Genomic DNA, 23,031 nt, shown 5'->3' with positions numbered 1-23,031 from the left:
TTTGTTTAGACTCTCATTATTACGCATGCAATGAAGCCTCGAACTGACGTGTGCTATGTCAAGTAGAATTAGGTCAAAGTTGGTTGACCTGGTTTTTGTATCTCAATCCTTGATTGATTGATGGCAGTAGTAGCCGCAAAATGACACAATGTTTATCAAAAGAAAACACGACCACCGCCGCCAAGGTATGCGGCTTTCTTCTATTTGGCTATATATATATTTTGTGTGTAACGTGGTTTTTTCCTAATGACGAATAAAATTTAACCCGTTCAATACATCCATGCGTCAAACTATAAGTATTGCTTTAATTGACATAAAATGATTACTGCTGGCAAATAATATTCCATTTTTATAATGCAATTAAATACGAAACAACAATGTCAACAGGAATTTGTGAATCTAAGTATATTGGTTTGTATATACTAGTTTTATGGTCGACACCATAGAAGCACAGGTTATTTCCCTTGAGATATAGAATTTTGTCCGGTATATCAGTCGATCCAACATGTTTTTGTCAAGAATAAGTCAATCAAATCTTTACTGTAGTGGATCCAGATTGAAAGAAACATTGCCATACAAGCATTTTGCTTGAATTATCTCATCGTAAGATTTAAAAGATTTTAAACATGGTCAAGATTGTTTACATCTGTTCTAGTTCGTAAGTCGTAATTAATAAATGAAGTACTCATACAAAAACAATTTTTTTTTCATATCCTCTGGACACTAAATAACGAAAAAAAAAAATTCTCGGGTAAATGGCCTCAACCCAGTTTTTTCTATGATTCCCCTCTCAAGTAGAATGAGCCACTGGTCTACGGAATATTCCACCTGGTTTCCCCCTATCGCTATCAGTGATGCATAATCGGTCGGACAATAAACCGATTGTCACATCCGACCATACCTTTGAAAGTTGGAGATCGTAAAAAAGACGCGAAGTTCTGTTTACAACTATTGTTTTTACAGGCTATTTTGAAATGTTTTTGACGATATTGATTTTACGAATATTCCACTAACCACAAAAGTTCACGGCCGCGGTCAACATTTCACAAAAATCAGTGTATGGAGTAAAACTTTTCCTGTTTACCATTGTTCAGATATCAAAATTCCAAGTATACAACTATAACAAGGTATACGAGAGTTAAATTATAACAGTTATGTTATACTAGTATTTAAATATACCAATTACGGTATACGAAAGTTAAAATATCTCATACTAGTATCAAAATATAACAATAACGGTATAGTCTAGTCGGTATACGAGTGTCAGCATATAACATGGGTGTTAAAATATTCCAATGACGGTATACAAGTGTTAAAATATAACAATCACGACATACGGGTGTTGAAATATAACAAGTATGTTAATATATAGTTGATGTAATTAAATCGATCGTATAAAAATTTGACATATTTGAATAGAAAGTGATCGCATTAATTGATGAAATAAGGTCCTAATGACATTTTCTAGATCCCTAGGTCAGACAATTTTACACCTTCAATAATATGACGAAGATAGGATTTCTAGCTATTAACACCTGATACTAACGTCATTGTGACGTCACGACCATTTCTTCATAGGGAGATTTTATAATTTGATATAGATGACGAATGGATTGGAAACGACTCGATAATACCCAGTAACCCACTGACCGAATGATCTTATTTTATCATCACACAAATTTATCGATCTGAACATGGATGGGGATTTAAGGCTTGGTTGACTACCATTAAAAAGTCACTTGGGATGTTAACAAGATTGTTGTGTGACGTCAATAACCATGTGGCTGTCTACCAGTGGGCGTTGTACTGTCTATGGCCTTCAAATTATAAATATATTTCCACTGAAATGTGTACATATGCCAAATTAAGCAAGAGAGCTTCAGGAAAGAATTACTGCAGTTTGAGATAATGAAATCATAATGTTTTACTACACTACTTAATTTCATTATAGCTCGATACCCTGTGGAATTATTATGTAGAAATATAGATTTTACCGTATCTTCCCGAGTCCTTAAATATATACTCATTGTCATGTATTCCCCTGAGAGGTAATATATATATATATAGGCTAGGGATACAATTATGTTATTATGCTGAAAAACATAAATCAGGAGAACAATGGATATTCAGACTCTCAAAACCTACTGTAAAAAGGAAATTCAGATTACAAAAATAGTTTCAAAATTTCTTTGATAGTTTGTCTACAAGTAAATAAAAACGAAACATTGTTACAGATGCCGTTAGTCATTTTGGCTTGTAGAATGCTATTGCCGATTAAGTCTTCACATGAAATACAGGAGAATGATAATATGTTTATTAATTGTAAACAAGCCCAGTTTCAGATTTTCATGCTGAAAATATATCAAGACGGTTGCAAGTATATTATTTACTCAACTTTCCGATTTAAAGAGCAAACGTAGGTTCGACAACAATTTCAAACAGTCCACAGTCCTGAGCGGAACATCCCAATAAAATGGTTCTTCGTTTTTCTGCAAAGATCGAGGTTGGTGAACTTTCTTTTGCGGAGATCCGTGGATCCAATTCTAAGTAAGTTAGGCTTGAAATCACGTAGGCCCGCATATATATATTTGTATATGTGCGGGTCTACGTGATTTCAACAGAAAATAATTATGAACTGAAAGTTACATCAGAATCGATATCTGGAATTTTACTTTTTACACGACATCCTTTTTTTTCTTTTTCTCGTTGATCAATGGTTTTGATATGCTTGAATGGTTTTTCTAATAATTCCGATAGAATTTTATTTGAACCAAACTAAAAACTCCAATTAGACTCTTTTCAAGTTTCATTGACGTCATATTTGACGTCAGTTTGGAAATCTATGCACGCGCTAGGAACATGAGGGTGTATTCTCTATCGATTTCAAAGAAAAAGTGAGAAAATGCATGACCGAGAGGATTTCTTTCCAAATTTAAAAGAACCCATCAATTTTTATAATCTGTTATGTTAATACAACCGATGCTTATATTCTACGTTTTAAATCCACGATTCTGTTATAGGCTACAGTAGGATATTGGATTATTATCTAATGCAAAATACTGATAACTACAGTGTATAAATTCAGCTTAGAGTTTGCTTTTTAAACCTTGGGATAACTGTCAAATTTACAGGAATGAAAAGAGATATTACAAATTATCGTAAATCTTCATGGGTTATATAATCAACACCACCATCACCCCACCGAAATCATTATATTATTTGATTTCTTGCTTACAACCTAAAGCCCTGATCCCAACCTGGGCTGTTTTAATCCCATGGGGGTGTGGGACTGGGGTGTCGGGGTGTCAACTGTTGTAGGAGAAGTTCTTTTGGGGGAAATTATATGGTTCCAAAGAAAAACAGCAACAGCCTTCCCACTGAGCATCTTATTGTGGCCGCATGATTATATATTATGTGCGATTATTATGATTAGTTTGAACAATTAAATTTAGAAGAGTTCTTGGCACATTTAGAACTTGTTGAAATTGTTCAGATTCACCAAAGAATGAACGGTAACCGAGATAATCATAAAAACAAAATATAAAAAATAAATATTTAAAGGGAAAGTATTATTTTAAGCCACTTGGAAAATTTTGTTTGCTCAAATTTATAATAATAACTATCGGTAAACGAAAAACTACGAAAGCCTTTTAGGCCCATCTAAAAAATGTTTTTTTTTATTTTTCTGAATGTAGGGCCTATTTTGCACAATTAGAAATACCGGATTCGACAAGTCGAAATTTCGGATTCCAAAAGTCGAAATTTCGGATTCCATAACTCGAAATTTCGGATTCCACAACTCGAAATTTCGCATTTTAACGCAGTCTTGCTGAAATTCACTAGTATAGTTATTCTTAATTTGAGGCAAGTGTTTGTGATGAATGTTGGAAAGAATATAGTACGGGATCTTTTCCATCAAGATTTGGGTTACAGAGAAATTAGATTTGTTGCCTCAGGAATATTAAGCGTTTTAACCAATTGAACAAATTGCCATGGGCAATAACTCAAAAACTGTTCACAAAAAATGGTATTCAGAAAAAAATAATTAAAAGATATATTTGTCAAACCTTTTGAAGAACTCGAAATTTCGACTTGTGGAATGCGAACCGATATTTCGAGTTGTGGAATCCGAAATTTTGAGTTGTGCAAAATACATTCAGAAAAATAGAATTAGAATTATTTTTTTAAGATGGGCCTAAAAGGCTTTCGTAAAAAACTAGAGAAATGTGTCTCATTACTTATCTGAAAGTTTTAACTTTAAGTATCCCGCCATCAATTTTAGAACGCCAAAGCAAGTTAAAAGGTTTACGTAAACACCTTAACCTCTTTGGTTGGTATGGGAAAACTAATATACGAGTTTTAGCAAAATAAACGCCAAATTGTAGAGAAATGTGTCTCTTACTTACTCTGAAGGTTTCAACAAAAACTTCGAGACATTATGAAGCCAAAATAAGTCAAACTGCTTAGTGCGCTCCATTTATAATTAACGCGTTCAATTTTGAGCTTGTAAACGCTCTAGAAGGTTCAATTATTGACAGATTTTAACGAAACTTGGTGTGAGTGTTTTTTTGTCACCTAAGGATGAGCCCTATCGAAAATCAGAAAAATCAGAAAATACTTAGTATAAGTTATTGCCCTTGTTCTTAAAAACGCGTTCAAGTTTTACTCTGTAAACACTCTAGAAGGCCTAATTCTTGACAGATTTTGATGAATCTTGGTAATATATTTCAGTATGGCCTCAAAATGTTCAAACGAAGTGAATGTCTGAAGGTTGAATATTTCATACTGGTGATTGTTACTGTACTGCCAAATATTTTTATTTAAAATCAAATCAAAATTTCAATATGTTTTTTTCTTGCCAAGCAAGCTATCATTTGACTCACAAATGCATTACATGTACGAGGTTCTTTTATTTAATATTATGTTGCAGTTTCCAAATACAGTGAAACAAAAAAGCCATTAGATGAAAGTGTGCTGGCGAAATTGAGCTCATTGCTTTTTGATGCGAGTTCTAACAGAAAAGATCTAGATCTAGCAAAATTAAATTTCTTTTCAGACATGAAAAGGTCCTTTCATTATCTACATCAAACAGCCGACGAAGATTTCTGAATCGTTTCTATGAAGCATGAGAAAAAGACAATCCAAGTGCCAAATCCAATCCGATCAACAGGAAGTAGAACTATTCAGTATGGCGGCCTAAAAGCATTATTTTCCCAACGTTTTCTCGATGTAATACTTTCTTCACACACACAATACCATAACAAATATATTATCATGGCTTTGACAGAGGTGAGCTACTCAGTTCATTGTGTTTGTAAATTTTCTAACAGAACCTCAAAAAATTATATAAATTTTGAATCATTAGGCTTATGTGTAAACATGTTTGCATTTGCCTATAAGTTTTGTATGAATTGAAATATTAAGTCTAAAATAGCCTTATTTTGAAATATAACTAGGGAGAACTTTCAGTCTGAAATGGGGTCAGGAATTTCAGGAAGCAAGTAAAATTTATTATCATCTAACCTTCAGAAAAGAAATTGATCTTATAGTTCTATGTCCCTTACAGTGGTGTAACCTATTTTCGTGGATATAAGAATTCAACACCAAATTTCTTCAAAGATAAAAAAAAACGGAATTTATTTTTTATGTCTTAGATGTTTCCTCAGATATTCTACAAAATGAATCGTTCACTTTGACCCATATTTCATGAGCAACCAACTCGGCAACGGCGGCAGAATGCATCACCTATTTTCGTGTACAATGTTTGATCTATAAATAAGTCTAGAAAAACACGTTGTATGGATACCGGGTGGTATAATTAACTTCTCTTAGTATTCATCTATAATATCAATTCATTATAACTAGTGACAATTCCTTCAAAGAACCACGATAAAAAAAAAATAGTTACTGACAAAATCAGATACGTAGCGTGATTTATTGCTAAAAGTCACTGAAACAACATAAGAATATGGTCCACTTTGTGTTCCATAGAAATTTTCTGCTGACACAGAATCCGCTTGTTGATCACATGACTTCATTCTAGCAGACGACACTTGGAATTCCGATTACCGCTTGGGATTATAAGGAAATTCGGCCGATAAAAAATGGTGACGTTTGGTAATAAGTGAAATCCGCCATTTTGTATTTGTCAAAGTATACATTAATACATTTTACCTTGGATTAAACTAATGGATTCATTCTACTAGCTGATATTGTAGAGAAAACCCATGTTTATCAAAACAAGCAAATGCGGAGGTCACGCGAGGTCGCACATGTAAATTATTAATTCTTTCCGGAAATCCACGAATAATAGGTTTCCACGAAATTAGGTTACTTGACTGTATATGTCATTCTTAGACATGGTATGGAATTGAAAATTTGAATTTGCTGGATTATTTTTTACTTATTTTTAACTTTCAGGATGTCCAGAAGCATTCAGTTCATACACTGGTATTTAGATCACTGAAACGTACACATGACATGTTTTTATCTGACCAAGGCAACCTGCCTCCCCTTGATGATAAAAGGTTTGTTTGATTTTTTGTGTTAAGAGTGAAGAAGTTCCTAAAAACTTCTATGTAAAGCACTGGCCAAGGTCACAAATAAAGAGATAAATGTTCAATAAAAGATAAGGTGAAGTTAGCATAGTTAGTATTAAGTTGAAAAAACAACCACGAGTTTTTGTGTAAGGCTAATTTGTTATAAGTGAAAACCATAAATGTCATGTTTGAGAAAATTTGATTTTTTTGTTTTCTTGCTAAATGATATTGATATATATTATATTTTGTGCTTTGAATATTTCTTACAGTGAAGTGATAAAAAGAATGACAAAAGCAAAATCAGAATATGGACCAGTGTTAGATTTACCAAAACAAACATCAAATAAAGAACAAAATAAAACAGAATCAGAAGACTCACATTGGCACAGTATGTTTTTTTTTTTTCATTGTATCCTTTTTTATTACCAGTATGGCTTTTAACTGATTTTAATTGTTACTTAAATTTCTTCAGGATATCAAAAGTCTGCTGAATCCTGAATGTCAATTAAAATTACATGGGTTCCATCCTCATTTAAAATACCTCTTATTTGATTATTTCAGATGAAGATAATAGTGGTAGTTCAGGAATGGAGTTAACACCATATGAAACACCTAGATCTAATGTCACTGAAAAGAATCCAAGTTCTAAGGTTTATATCAATTTCAAGATATATTACAGCAGAAAAAACTTATTTCAATTGATAGCTAGAGAATGATTGTAAAGGACATATATTTATATATTTGTTTATATTCCAGTCTTTGGTGTCAGTAACAGTTGGACAACAACAAATGCTGGTACCAAGAAAAGCTCAAACTATGCCCAAACCCAGTTGGCATCCACCATGGAAATTATACAGGGTAAGAATAAAATCTCATATTAATGTAAATGATATATATCTTGTCAGTAAATTATGTCATTGTTAATAGTAGCCTACATCTATAAAACTTTCTGCCTCTTACCAGCTTCAAACATATTTTTTTGAAAAGTCTTTGATTATTTGTACAGTTTTTAACTCCACAGCTGATAACCTTCAAAAATCTCTATCAAAGGCTGGTAGCAAGTTTCAAATGAATTGAAAGTAGCAATTCCCTTTCAAGAGTAGTTTTATGTATGATATTAGACTGTTTTATACTCCTGAATTGCCTTTCACTATAAAGTAAATTAGTCATTTTACAAATCATAATGAAATTAAAAATTTTAGGTAATTAGTGGTCATTTAGGATGGGTAAGATGTATAGCTGTAGAACCAGCTAATGAATGGTTTGTGACTGGAGCTGGTGATAGAGTTATCAAGGTACTAATTATAAACTTATTATAACAAACTCTCGATATCAAAAAAAAAAGGAAAATACAACAATTAAGTGCTCAAGCAAAATTCAAATTGTATCTGATGGAAGAATAGTATTTGTCATTCATTGATTGTTTGCATAGTTAGATGTAACTTTCAGTATTAAACTTAATTCCTTTACATGCTGCAGTGCTGTACTGGTTTACTTTTGGTAAAGTTCTTAAAAGGTATAAGTAGAGATAAGATAATTATGCATTAGAAATCTTTCTCACAGCTTTTGATTTGAATTGGAAACCATGTATGTTTTTCTTATTCTATAGATATGGGATTTAGCAACTGGTACATTGAAGTTATCATTAACTGGTCATATAAGTACAGTACGTGGTGTTGCAGTCAGTGCTAGAAATCCCTACCTTTTCTCTTGTGGGGAAGATAAACAAGTTAAATGCTGGGATTTAGAGTATAACAAGGTATTTTAATAAATTGTCTTGCAGGTTTTAGTTTTACTACAGTAAAGTTGACCCTTGTAATTACTGAGAGTGTTAGCAAATTGCTCTCATTGTACACTGCATGATGTTGATAAATGTTTTTATGACAGAGCTCAGTTTCGTTTTTAATTCTATAATTCCATTTTTTTTGTTACCACTTATTCCATAACTTTTCTAGGTCATTCGACATTTTCATGGTCATTTAAGTGCTGTACATACATTAGATCTACATCCTACTATTGATATATTAGCTAGCGCTGGTCGAGATGCTACAATTAGGGTAGGATTTTACATTCTAATTCTTGGCGTTTTTATTCCAACAATATCCTGATTTAATTGAATAATGAATGTTCCTTACTTGATTATTCATAGATTATAGTTTTTGTTGTGGCTGTGTTGAGAACTTACTGTGTACCATCCTCTTAAAATTGCATTATTATGGTGCTATAATTGATCTCCAATAAGCAACTTTTTTTAGTGTAATGGTGTTGGTTTTTGCTTATCCTTCAAATTGCTTTTGATCATTTGCTCTTTGTCAAAAGCAATGGAAAGAACCATTTACTGGATAAGTATCAGTAGCTTCTTTTTTTCTCAACATAAGATCAATACTAATTTTAAATGGTTGTTCCTTTTAGGTATGGGATATAAGAACTAAAGCTTGTGTTCATACAATGTCAGGGCACACTAATACTGTAGCTGTTGTTAAATGTCAAAGTGCTGAACCACAGGTACTAATAATTGTTATACATGTATTTGTAAATATATATATTGATATTCTAAAATAGCATAGCCTTGCCATATATGAGTTACATGTAGGGCATAATTCATCTTAGATATTCAGAAATATATTTCGACATTAGCCCAAAAAAGCAAATTTAGATGAATTGTCAAATGCAGCAAATTACCTCTATTTGTTTTAACCATGACCATTCTCATGAGTGAATTCCCTCAGTGCATTGAAATTGGATTCAGATCTCTGAAGGAATTGTAAATAGAGTTACATTTAACATATGTCTTTTATTATTCTAGATTATATCTGGAAGTCATGATTGTACTGTAAGATTATGGGATTTAGCTGCTGGTAGAACAAGAGTTACTCTCACTAATCATAAGAAAAGTGTTCGAGCAGCTGCACTTCATCCTAAGCAGTAGGTTCAGTTTAGATTTTATAGATTTTAGGTTCAATGTAGTTTAAAATTTCTTTGTATTCGTTTGGTTAGTTCTGCACGTTTTGGGGTTTATGTAAAAAGAGATATTAAACAAGTTGGAACAGAGTTCTATTAGTGCCCGAAAAATGGCAGAGAAGAAAATAGATGATATAATTTTGAATGCGACATATCTGCTTTCATACCGATTGATTGGGGGAAGTACAGGACCAAACAGAACTTAAGATCTACACAAATGAACGCAATCCTAATGATCTGTTTCTGCTGAATAAATAATGAGTTATGTCCCATATTTGACTTTTAATTTTAGTGTGACTATGATATATACCAACCGTGTCATTTTTTTTGTCGGAAGAATATTTTCAGCATTGCTATGCTGTAATTAATTATCCATTTTTTTTTACTTATTTCAGGTATAGCTTTGCCAGTGCCTCACCAGACAATATTAAACAGTGGAAATTTCCTGAAGGCAACTTCTTACAGAATTTAACTGGACATAATGCTATAGTTAATACCTTGGCTTTAAATTCAGATGGTGTTTTAGTGTCTGGAGGTAGGCTACATATGCGATTCTTTCTTAATCATGAACATGAAATTTCTCTTGGTAACTCTTTCAATGTGCATTAAAATGTTAAGTAAGTGTAGCTAGAAATCTATTTTTTATGGTTTTCAACACTCAAACATAGTTGAAGTAAATTGAATGGTGCCAATTAACAATTGAATGGTAAGTGACTACAGTGCCATGATATATTATTATACTGTTTTCAGCTGATAATGGTACCATGCATTTCTGGGATTGGAGAACAGGTTATAATTTCCAGAGATTACAGGGAATGGCACAACCTGGTTCTATTGATTCTGAAGCTGGTATCTTTGCTTTATGTTATGATTTAAGTGGAAGTAGATTGATAACTGGAGAAGCTGATAAAACTATTAAGATTTATAAAGAAGATGAATCAGCTGTAAGTTTACCCCTTAAAATTTATTACTCAAACAAGTTACTTTACCTCCTATAATCAACATTATTTGTATGTGAATTTGCCTTCATTTCACAGCCACACAAAGTCTTAATATTGTCTGTGGTTACTGCAATTCCACTAAAACTATATTTTTGATGATGTCATTAATCACGAAAAATGTATTATCACATAAAGCCTTTTGTAATTAATGACATCATGAAACATGTTATCATTAAAATTTTAAATTTGTTAAGAGCTGTGTTAACATGTCATTCCTGTTTTATTTATTTTTAGACTGAAGAAAGTCATCCAGTTAATTGGAGAGCTGATATTCTTAAAAAGAAGAGATATTAGAGCATTTTTATGGATTCTAGATAACAGCATGAACTTGTCAATTTAAACGTATTGCCAATAACTTGATGTATGTTATAATGTGAAATACGTTCACAATCATATGTAAATAAACCATTATCATATTGTAATTCTTTTATTTGTCTTATTTTAACTTAAGTAATTAAAAAAGATTATAAATGTCCTTGGAAATATACAACGGACATTTGGATATCTCAATACTATTCAATTAATATTTTTATAACCCTTTTGGTCCCTTTGTCAATGACTCTCGACCCGGGAGGGTAAAGAACACATCTGAAGGTCCATAGGAGTTAAATAGGATATTAAGAGTATTGGACGATTTCAGGAGTAGCAGACAAAACGTGTTTTATAAGTTGCTGGGACACGTCAATCTGATTAAAATGCAAATCTAGATGTTTCGTTTCATTTTTTTTTTGTTCACAGAAAAAGCATGGAATAAAACATCCAGATTTGCATTTCTTTCAGATGGGTAGCCATGGACATGCCATTTGTATTTCGGGTTTAACAGTGTCACATATTTGGGGCTGGGAAAGTGTCTATAAGACAGACTTAAATAGACATTTCTTTGAAATAAGAAGAATAGTCATTAAAATTCAAGGTAAAATGCTTTATTTGAAATATCCATGATCCTTATAAGCTTGATGTAAAACATCATTTTCTTTTACAGTATAATGTAAAGTTTTATTTTCATAATATTGACTGTCCATCTCAATATTTTCAATGATAGAATCCAGGAGATGGGCTCTAAGTACATCTGTCCCTGGTGCATCAAATTTTAAATTTGAAAAATGAACATGCAAATGATAATATGAAGGTTGATAATGAACATAAATTCTCAGTTTTGAAACAGGAATGTTAAATTCTTTTTCAATAGCTTCTGTCCCTGATTTAAGAATATTTTTGAGAAGTGGTAAAGATTCTTTGTTTAGATCCCTTAAGGATTTGATATGATTATGAGTGATTGCCACTAAATATAAGCTGTCTAAATCCTTACGATTCCATTTCAAATCTGGAAGTAGAATAAATCCATTCACAGGATCTGGATCCTCAAAAACTATACGTTCTGATTCACATTTTTTCTCCAGAATATTATACACCCATTGTATACTGAATTGATTTTTTTCTAGACATTGTTTTGTGACATTTTCATACAGATCTTTGGTCTCCCTTACTACATACATGTCCTGTTCTGAATATTTGATCACATGTTTCTCAGTAGCTGGATAAATCATGGTGGTTTTATAATCTGGAAAGTTTGTTGGAGGAAATGCTTCATAAGTGCTATAAATATCATTATTCAAAGTTTGGTGCATCGTAGAGGAGCTCATCAAGTTAGCAACAGTTTCCTTGTCAAAAGGCAGCTTCTCTAGAAGCACTACAGCATCGCCATCTTTGCCATTAAATTTCCCTTTAAGAGTCATCAACTTTGCTTTAGTATCTTCTCTCAAAACGGATGTTGTGGTAAAATCTTTAAAGAAAAGACCTCTTTCGTCTTCATCTCCAGCTCCATCTGCATTCCCTCTTTCTGGAAGATCGGTCAACTTTTGTCGTTTAGGGTTTGAGCCATTTTCTTCTATACTTGCCATTTTAAGGCTAGTCACAGAGCTATACAACAAAGGAATATTCGAATAACTTGAAACGACGCTAAAATATCCAAATATCGAGCGCAAAAAGTTTATGTGAAAGAGTTTCCTGTTTACTACTCTTCAGCTTAGAAGACGTGTACAGTATATGTACGGATTGGAATAGGCACTTTGAACTGATTCAGATACGAAGTTCTATCCAATAAATTATATAAGAGAGATAACTCATCGGTTCTATCTAACTCATCGGTTCTATCTCCTTAAATCGTGAAATAATCAAAGTATGTCAAATTTACTTTTATTTGACATTATGATTTTGAGCTTATTGATAGATCTAAATGGGTTTTGAAATAGTTATTTGTCGAGAAAATCGAGAGCTCTTTAATTTAGGAGGAGAAAAAGATATATCATGGATTTATGGCTGCCAATATATTTTTTGTGAATAATTTGAATTAGGCTAATTGGCAACCAGAATTTGGCTTAATGACCTTATGTCAATCATATAACCACCACTTCTGCTTAAGTTGTGTCACAGCAAAGTGAACATATGCATTTTGCCGTGTAAATAGCCACTGAGAATATTGTATTATTCGTTTCAAATTCAATGCATTGGCATTAGGCTACTCCACACTGTCACACCTACTACACTCCTACAGACACAGTCATCAACTTAATCAACATTACAACAATCTTTAAAAATTGAATTGAAATAAACCTCTGTGCAGCTCAAACTAAACTGTGCAAACACTAAGCCTAGCAGGTACACTTCCTATTTACTTACATGACATGACATAGCCTGCCCTATTTGTAGGCTACCCCACACATTGAAGGACAGAAAAAACTTAAATTTCTTGAACTTTTTATAATTTATAGGTGCAAACATTAATGTATTATTTGAATATTGAACCAATTCAAAAGCAATGAGTCAGTCAGATGTTTCAAGCCAGTTCTTTAAAAAAAAAAGTAGCCTACATGTTAACCCTACCCAGAGTTTGAGACAAGATTAAAGATATATCAACTGGAAATGACTTGATTATTTATTCCCATTTCATTGTAGTGTTGATTTACAGAAGAGGACAATGACAGAACTTGCCTATGAAGCATCAGATGAAGCATCTGAGAATGAGCTATTGGATAAAAGTTTATCTGTTTGGAGGGGATGGAACTCTAGTATTTTAGAGGATGATTTTTCTCCTGTTAAAATTGATATACATACAGCATCAAGTATTGGTCAATATGAGTCTGTTAAATCACTTATCAATAAGTAAGACTTAGTATTTTCTAAGGTTAAGACAAAATGTGTCAAATTATGGAGTCAGTTTATATCATGTGTTTCATGAATGGAATAGTTTGTTCTTCTAAGGAAGACAACTGAGAGAACTTTTCTATACAAACATATATTATAAGCTTAATAGTTACTCTATTTAAGAAAAATATTATTGCAGAAGGCTGAGGGTTTTTAATCATATTACAAAGGTGTAAAATAACAATGTTAAGAAATTTTTATTTGTAGGCATGATGTAGATATTGATAAGAGAAATCGGGGTGGTTGGACTCCATTAATGTATGCTAGCTATATTGGTCATGATGCTATTGCTAAATTATTGATAGATGCTGAATGTGATCTCAATATGAAGAATAATAAGGGACAAACACCATTAATGTTAGCTGCTAGTTGTGGAAATGAAGGGGTTGGTCATATTCTTGTCAAGGTATATCATCTAATAGTTTTCCTGAAATTATCATTAGAGTTGTTCAATTCATGATTACTCTAGTTTTAAGATGTAGAATAAGCACTTATTATTTAGCAGTCCACTGGTTAAACAAATCAGCCATTTCTGCCTTAAATATGCCTTAGATATGCACCATTAATTAATTTTATTCCCCTTTCTATAAACATTTTTATTTTCTTACACTTATTATTTTACTTTCACAGCAAGAGGCAGAAATTGAATCAATAGACAAAAAAGGTTGGACAGCTTTGTTCCATGCAACTAATTCAGGACATCAGAATTTTGTTCGATTTCTACTGAGTTCTGGTGCCAATATGGATGCTGTGTAAGTACAATTTCGAAGTATGTATTATATTAAAGACCATAGAGATCCTAAAAATCTATCTTTTGAGCTAATAATTATCAGGATGCTATTTCTGGATGCTTCATGATAAACAGTTATACAGTAAAATATTTTGACAGCCAAAAAAATTGTCAGATTTGATTAAAAAGTGTTCTAACACTACAATCATTACTCCTCATTTAAGAGCTCCAATCTGGTTAAGCATTATAAGTTATTCTGTTTCAGGGTTCCCTCAACTGGTGTAACACCTTTGATGGAGGCTGCTGCTGAAGGTCATGAAATTATCGTACAATTATTCCTTCAATATGTAAGTCCTAAACTTTTTATTGTAGGCAAATTACAAAATGTACTGCCGACTGTTAAAAGTCAACTAGATTTGTCCAGTACTGTATAATTAGAAATATAATGTGCACTGAGTGAAATGATCTCTGTCACAGTATAAAATATGCACCCTGGATCGATAAAAAATACACCACAATATTGAGTGCTGATATCACATATTCCATGACTTTTTATTGCATGTTCTTTAAAGTAAATTTTTATACTTAAAATATTCTTGACTAGCAAATACAATTCAAAGATGTTAGAAATCTTACAATGATTATGTTGTTTATAGGGAGTCAATGTAAATGTCAGATCATATAATGGTGATAATGCTAGATCTGTAGCTTTAATCAATGGCTATATGAAGATAGTGAGTCTAATAGATAATCACCTGATGCCAATATCATCATTGAGAATAGAACAAAGTGAGTAACATAGCTTTATAGATCTACACATGACATTTTTGCCTGAATCTAAATGCCATGTGGAGAGTAATATTGTTAGTATACTGCAGGCCTAGATTGAATTATGGTCACATGGCAGGAATTACTCTTTAACAGTTGGTTCCAAATTGTGCCAATATTTCTTTGTAGAACTACTGCACATCATACAAGCTAGTCTACATTACAATTTAAGAATATTTAAAAAGATACTTTTTTGATAGTTTTATTGATTATGAATGTATGTTTGTGTATTAAAGTTGATTTTAGTTCATCTGATGAAATGATACGAAGACCTAGACCACAAATTATTAAAGGTACAAAGGCTAAATATAAAGGTTAGTCTCATGAACAGATGATTATTTGACATTTCCATGAGCAAAATTTTAATGATCCAAATGACTTTTGTCAAAGTTTACCTATATAATGTTATAAATTTGACTGAATGATATTGTCAATTATATGTACGGTATATGAATTTTTAGGTGTTGGACCCAGTATAAGAGATGGCCCAGATGCTATAGCTAAATTAATAGATAGATCTAAAGTAAACACGAACCATATACCTAGTGAGTATAGATTTAACCTCAGAATTCATTAGCTGATTAACTTTAATTGCACTCATATAATGTAGTCAAATTCAATAGATTTGTACTCAAAGAGATATTAATGCTGATATGTAGCATAAACACATATGGGTATTGATTTTGTGGTATTCATGTCCTTTTCTTTTAATAAGCTTCCTGTGTACCAAAGGGGTATGTGACATTCCCACAATGTTTAGGAGATCAAGGGGAGGATACTCAGATATCCTATAGAGATGTTACTTCACCTATAAATCCAGAAGATTATACTCTAGATAGTTCAGGCGGTAAAGGTTAGTTTTGATTCTTTTCATAATTTTAAATTTAGAAAGGAAACCGTTTTTCCAGGTTTGGTTAATAGGTTTGCATCAAATATATGAAAATCCAGGATATTTTATTTGCAGCAATCAGATTTTTGAAAGATATAATTGAATGTAAACTGCTTGTGTTATTTCAGATTCATATGAAAATGAAGAGGACTCAAATGCATTTTCTAAAACTGGTGCTATCACTATAAAAAGTAGCTCCAGTTCCAGTGGAGGCCTTGTTGCAGCATTAGGCCTCAGTCGTGATAACAGTTTAGAAAGCGATGATTGTCCTAGTAAAAATAAACTTGACCTGAAACAAACAGTGAATACACAATATAGTAGTGGTGACGAAGTCAACAATAAAGCAGATGATCCTTTAAACCAGCTTGTGAGTGGCATCCAAGAATTGGCTATGCAATGTAACAAAAGAGATTCTGCTAATTTAGTGCCAGCCAGTAATGATGGAAGTCTTAAGACACATCTGAATCATTTACCAATAGATTCCAGAGATTCTGGAATTTCGGGAAATGACGGTGATGATTTCAGTGGCATTTCACTCCACATGTTACGAATATCTGGGCAAACGTGTATTCCAGTGTATGGTGGAAATTATTCTACAAATCAAACAGAAACCAACACTGGTTCAATAGATGATCGTACCTTTCCTCAGTTCCCTGGCCAGCAGATTATACCACCAAACTATCCACATGACTTATCTACGCTTCTAGAAAATCATGGACTTTCTAAATATTTACCTATATTTGAAGAACAAGATGTAGATTTAACTGTATTTCTATCTCTAACTGATAATGATCTTAAAGAAATAGGTATCAAGTGAGTATATTTTAATATTTGAAAACTCACAGTTGAATAGAAAAGGATATAGGCCCTTATTATGTGTACTCTGACATCCGATGGGTCTGAAAAAATATGACAGATCATGTCTTTCTTTTACCAGTTTCTGGCCTTTGATTTTATCTATTTAACTCATACTACTAATTGAAATGAAAATCCGACATCTGGTTAGACTGAAATCTAAAATTTATCAGTAATATCTGCTTGGGAAATTGATACTAACAGTGTGTAAACTGAGACTAAAATCCTTTCAGGTTATTTGGACCAAGAAAAAAGATGACTAATGCTATAGCTAGATGGCACAGTAATGCTCCTGTTTCTTCAACTGGTCCTGAGAGAGTGTATGCTGACAGGTTAGAGGGTGAAATGCAAGAAATGGCTATACAACTGAGTCAGGTATGAAATATTATTTGGTTGATCTATTCTTGAAGTGAGGATTAGATTGCATTTTTCTGAATTAATACAAATCTTGATATTGTTAGTTTTTTGTTGTTAATATATCCGGGAAAAGTCTTTGCCTAAAATGACAATTATAATGTATTTACATTTAATAGTTCTTCTGGCCACACGATCTGCTAACATTGATTCTATGACTATTTAAGCTTGTTTCAAGAATACGTGGCCTGGTTAACATATAACCTGCAAATAACCTATTGTATGTCATGAAATGCATATTTTCATGGCTGATAATTAAAATATCTTCAACAATTTTTCTATTTAGGCCTATAATAATGTTGATAAACTTAAAGCCCAGATACAACAAGAGAAACAGTTACGTTCAGTAACAGAGAGTTGTTTATTAGATCAACAAGAGTCCTGGCAGAATATACATCATACTGTCATAGAAACCAAACAACACTGTGATTTTATGAAAGATAAATTAAAGAAATTCAAGTAAGATAAATTAAATGTCCTTATTTTAAAAATAGGTCATTTTATATTCATATATTTTATTCCACCATTCCTATTTGCCATATTTAGCTGCAAGCTACAGTTTGAGATAGTGCCTATATTTTCACCTGAGTTTGAGAGAGCTTGATGTCAAAAGAGATTTGTGCAATTTGAATTAGATAAAACTAAGTTCTCATTATTATTATGAATCAAATAATATCAAATAATTGTGAAATGTTTCTTTATTTTCAGACTATGTATAACAGACCTTAAAGAAATGTGTATGAAAAATGGAAACAACGAAAATGCTGTGAAAGAAAGTTCAACTTTAAAACTTTCAACTTCCAATAAGGCCAAAGACAGAAATTCTATGGAATATGTTTTAAATAAACTTGAGAAATATTTGAAAGAGTTATCTCAGAATATATCTATCCTGATTGTAAATTGTGATCATATTAGTGATAAATGTGTGACTTCAAGAAATGTTGAAACTGAATATGGAATATCACAAAATGTTTTACCTCAACAATTATAAAGTCTTATTTGTGAAAACTTATTGAAGATATTATATGTAAAATTAAGAAACAGTGTAATCTGATTGGATATTTTACTAAATTTATAGTTGAGTTTAGTAATAACATCTAAGGGATAAGTTTTCAAGAATAAGGCCCCAGTAGGAATTTATAGCATTTATTACCAGCTTCAGATTTCCAATTGTTCCAAAGTTTCTAGACGAATGGAGAAATGATTATTTGACAGAGACAATTACAGAACTTAAACTAAAAAAAGAAATATTAATATAAAAGCAGTAAAATAGTTGGGTTGAACATACATTAGTCAGATTTAGACAATATGGGTTTGAAGAATTTCTTGTACATTGTTAGTTCAAGTCACAGTCATAATTTAGATTGTGATGATTTCACTTTGTGTTTTAGTTGTTCATAATCACCTACAGTGCCAAATTTTATAGTTAATTGTTTTCTTCAGCACATTTTTATTATTATTTTAATTATTTTATATTAAAATTTTAATTTTGAATGACAAATAAACTTTATGAGGTTTATACTAGGTAAAGAAAGAAATGTAAAAACCCTGTCTTAACCATAATGATTTTTAGTTTTTTTGTGTTATACTTTTTAAGGTGTATATCAGAATTGTTTTTGTTATTAGACCTTAGTATTTGATCAGATGTATTTATGTACACATGTATCATGATATCTTAAAAATAACTTCCACCAATTTAGAAGGTTGTTTGGGAGCCGCGGTGGCTCAGTGAGTTAGACGCTTGCTCTCTAACCTGAAGGTCCAATCCCGGCATAGGTCGAGATAATACCTTCGGATTTTTCGGTTTACCCCTGTCAGTGATGCACGTAAGAGGGGCTGACATGGAAAAAGATGGGACAATAAACCGAGTCCCGTGTGCTACAGGCTGTGCACGTTAAAGATCCCTCGACAGTTGGAAATCGAAAAAGAGCAGGCTAATGCCGCTGTCCTGGCAAAATTTCCCTCATCGCACCCTGCATGGCGTTGCCCGTCTTCATTAGCCCACATGGTGCAGAAAAGTAGGACGTAAAACTCCATTCATTCATTTCATTTTTTTTTTAAAAGGTTGTTTGATCTTATCATATGTCATGACTTGTACATGAAGATGCTTACTGCTTAACTGTCCCCTATTTTGTCCCTAAGTTGTAGGAATCTATGAATTTACATACCCACAAATTTGCCTCCAAGGACTAATCTTTGAAATTTTGAGCCTTCAGAAACAAATGATTTAGAAGTTGATTGCTCACAGTGGGAAGGATGATAATAAGGCCTCATGTACATTAGACTAAAAGCATCTGTATATGTACCAATGATTGTTTATACACATGAAAACCTATCACAGTATAAATCCCTTCAATGACATAATATTTACATTTGTTAAAACGACTGCATCCTATTGTGCAGGATTTTGATTTGTTGTTATATAATTTGTATTATTGAATTTAGCATCAAGTATAATTTTATTATGTGGAGTTGTAACTTTAAATAAATTCAATCTTACAAATTCGTTTATGATAAATTCCATGAGATAAAGAAAGAGAACTTTTGAGAGTTCCTTGTTGCTCATTCTCAAATATAATAATTACCATGTACTAAGTCACAAAAAGTCAAACAGTCTGATGTGGCATTGCATGGGATTGCTTACTATAACAGCAATTTATCAAGGAAGTAAACACCAAATGTTATTTAAGAGGAAAGAGGTATATAACCAGGCAATATATAAGACAATTGCAAATATACAGGCCTGCTCAGTTATTAATCTATATATAGAGAATTTGACTTTTCTATTTTGGAAAACTGTTTCTGCAATTATGCCTCTCATTTATAAAAGAATTCAAAACTTTAGTGAGATTTCTTTGTCAGATGTAGTACTACAAGGTATTATTACAAGACATCCACTCAGCATCTAATTATTTAAATTTTCTTCAATTTATCATCAATTTGTTTTTTTAATTATTTAACATCCAAAAAATGATTTAAGAAAGACAATAGAAGCATAATATTTTAAATACATAACAACGAAAATTTCCGTCATACCGGCGATGATTGTCATCAGAGCCGTATATAGAGATTGTCATCAGAGCTCTGATTGTCATGATGAAAATCAATTGTTGTCTGTGCCCTATTGTTTGTAAACAAACGAGTTACGTCCCTTCCATAACTAAGCAGCGGCGTCCATGACAACAGTAATACTTCCAAGATGGAGGACGAGGACCAAAACGTTCCCTCGACACCAGAGAAAATGGACTCTACAGGTAATTGATAAGGATAAGGTGTTTTAAAGCTAAACAATATCGATGGTCAAGATTTTTTCTTGTCTTATCAGCATATTGAAGTGCTAGTCTATTAATAATAGCTAATTGTCCTTGAACTTGTCTTTTTTTACTGTTTTTTTTGGACAACAGCGAACAGTCAACAGGACAAAAGTAGGGCTATAATTTGTTTATTGTTTTTCCCTTTTTATGGGAATTTGTTATATAATTCACCTTTTTAAGAACATCTGAACTCCACTTGATCTTGAACAGGTGATAGGCGAGTCCCAAACATCTGCCTAAATTTCAGCCTCTGATAGATATTTTGACAATTTTTGTCTGGAGTAGATTCTGTAAAGCTAGGCCTAGGTCCTGTTTTATGGGTATACCTCTGATACATCTGAAAATGCATATTTTTCTTAAATAATAATATTTAATTATCCTTGGGAGGACTGTCCTGCCACAGTTATGCAGGTAAGCCTAATTGTTAGGCTACAGTAAATTATTGTTGGGAATCACTGAGTAACTTCGTTTTGTTAGTATGGTATCACAAACGATTTTTTGGCGGATTCGATGTAGACCCTGAAGTCATCACAAGAAGTCCAAATTTTCAGTCATATTTTATTAACCAGTTGTCGTCGATTTTTGAAACCCTTTTGTAAGTAGTTGTCACAATCTTGGTGTCGAAAATTTAATTGAAATTGAATTTAGTTATGTAAACAAATGTAAGTGGGAGGCGACTGTGTTTCTCTTAAGATAGATAGGTTCACCTCTTTAGGATTAGCTTTGGCAGACTCGTTGGTGGGGACTCTTTGTCTTTTAAATAGCCGGTGGATTATATTCCATCAGGGTGGTTATAGATTCCAAATTTTAAAACTGCCCAAGGGGGTCATGAAATTAACCATAACTGGGTCGTTGACAATTATATTACTTTTGGCTAACTTGTGAGGGGCAAAACACTGCATGATTTTTTTTTTCATTTAAAGACTACTGGTAGATGTTGTAGTTTGTAATTGTATACTAAAACATGGTGCTCACTATAGCTTTCTGCAAAATTAAGTTTAAGGGTCCTCTTGAGAAGGTGTCTTTTACTGATTTTGTATCAACATTCAACCTCTTTCATGCATGGAATATGTAGTACAAGACTATTAGTGACATTTTGCATCATGAATTAAATGAATATCTATGTAATACTGGTATACATAAAATTATATAATTAATAACTGAATAGCACATTGATTTAAAATAAATAATTCAGTCACATTTTTTTCAACTACATGTAGTCAAAACCGAAATTGAAAAAGTCAGTTACAATCTGGAGACAGTCACAAATGAAATTCAGGGTCTAATCCGAGGTACTAATTGAAAAGGTTCAAAAACCGCACCTTCAAAGATCCCCATTAAAAACAGGGTCTAGTTTTTCTGTCTTTATACCAGCCAACAACTTTCAAAATAGCTCTGAATGGAGACAGATGTTTCGGTCTAGGTTCAGGCTAACATGTACTGACTTCATATAGGTAATTTTTAATGTTTTATTTAGAACAAAGAGAGAAGTTGGTCACATAGCCAATTTTTATCTCTTTTAATGTTTTATTTTTATGGGTAAGAATTTCACCAAAGTGGTATTCTCACTTGGGCTAATAAATTCCAAAATGACATTCTTTAGTTTATTGCTGTACCTACAATTTCGAATTGATATATTATATTCATTGTTATGTAGTTTAGGTCCAATTAAAAAGTATATTAATTTGTGAATTAAGGGTATACTTTAAAAGTCTCACCTGGTGAATTTTTTCAAATTAATATCTGACATATTGTTCATATATCTGTATTCAGATAACAGGGTTTATCTTGAAAATTCATGCTTTTTTTTAACCTTTTGTTTTAAGTTTTGCTTTTGTCTGTCTTAATTATCTTGTAGTTGAAATAATAATCTATATAATAGTTTATATTAGTTTAACATTTTTGTCAGTTTTATTTCATCGTTGTTTATGTTAACTAATTCTAATTTTTATTTTGTTCTTTTTTCTTCTTTTTCATTTTTATTTTCTAAAAGATAATGAAAGAAAATCCAAAAATTTAGTCCAAGCTACTGCACATTTGAAGGAAGAAGCCTTAAGAAGGTACAAAATAAGCCAGGAAGAAGAAAAAGAAAAACTGAAGGACAAAAACAGTCAAAATCAAAATCTTTCTGATGCAACTATTTCTGAAAGCAAAAAAATGCAGAACAGTAATTTAGATGCGACAGCTGAAGACAATAGCATTAAACAAGAAAAGTCAGAAGTGACTGATGGCCAGCCTCAGGTCACAGAACCAACAGAATCAAGAACTGCTGTAGAAAATAGTCCTAATACTATTG

General features: G+C 32.2%; 3 protein-coding genes across 3 annotated transcripts; 2 read left to right on the top strand and 1 right to left on the bottom strand.

Annotated features, from left to right (window-relative positions):
- Positions 1-5,181: 5,181 nt before the first annotated feature.
- On the top strand, positions 5,182-10,921 carry LOTGIDRAFT_234495 (hypothetical protein). The gene is made up of 13 exons (XM_009062564.1): positions 5,182-5,289; positions 6,421-6,527; positions 6,809-6,927; positions 7,101-7,189; positions 7,296-7,397; positions 7,742-7,834; positions 8,149-8,298; positions 8,495-8,596; positions 8,952-9,044; positions 9,346-9,464; positions 9,896-10,035; positions 10,251-10,444; positions 10,736-10,921. The coding sequence occupies exons 1-13, from the start codon at positions 5,275-5,277 to the stop codon at positions 10,793-10,795; spliced, it is 1,383 nt and encodes a 460-aa protein (XP_009060812.1). The 5' UTR covers positions 5,182-5,274; the 3' UTR covers positions 10,796-10,921.
- A 489-nt stretch (positions 10,922-11,410) lies between these two features.
- LOTGIDRAFT_234493 (hypothetical protein) lies at positions 11,411-12,522 on the bottom strand. The gene has a single exon (XM_009062563.1). It carries the CDS (start codon positions 12,400-12,402, stop codon positions 11,425-11,427), a length of 978 nt encoding a protein of 325 aa, XP_009060811.1. The 5' UTR covers positions 12,403-12,522; the 3' UTR covers positions 11,411-11,424.
- Positions 12,523-13,478: 956 nt separating this feature from the next.
- Positions 13,479-17,884, top strand: LOTGIDRAFT_125983 (hypothetical protein; the record flags this gene model as incomplete). The annotated part of the gene is made up of 12 exons (XM_009062562.1): positions 13,479-13,663; positions 13,913-14,111; positions 14,336-14,457; positions 14,701-14,782; positions 15,092-15,224; positions 15,500-15,556; positions 15,725-15,808; positions 15,979-16,116; positions 16,299-16,475; positions 16,728-16,965; positions 17,241-17,382; positions 17,708-17,884. The coding sequence occupies 12 exons, from the start codon at positions 13,479-13,481 to the stop codon at positions 17,882-17,884; spliced, it is 1,734 nt and encodes a 577-aa protein (XP_009060810.1).
- Positions 17,885-23,031: the final 5,147 nt, after the last annotated feature.

The sequence above is a fragment of the Lottia gigantea genome, assembly GCF_000327385.1.
Source record: "Lottia gigantea unplaced genomic scaffold LOTGIsca_52, whole genome shotgun sequence".
NCBI lineage: Eukaryota > Metazoa > Mollusca > Gastropoda > Lottiidae > Lottia > Lottia gigantea.
The sequence above is the reverse complement of the archived record's forward strand: the minus strand, read 5'-3'. Positions and strand labels throughout refer to the sequence as shown.

Coding starts and splice junctions, on each gene's coding strand:
- LOTGIDRAFT_234495 (XM_009062564.1), top strand. Junction 6,928..7,100: donor AGAAGACTCACATTGGCACA/GTATGTTTTTTT, acceptor TGATTATTTCAG/ATGAAGATAATAGTGGTAGT. Junction 8,597..8,951: donor GTCGAGATGCTACAATTAGG/GTAGGATTTTAC, acceptor TGTTCCTTTTAG/GTATGGGATATAAGAACTAA.
- LOTGIDRAFT_234493 (XM_009062563.1), bottom strand. CDS start 12,402: ATGGCAAGTATAGAAGAAAATGGCTCAAACCCTAAACGACAAAAGTTG.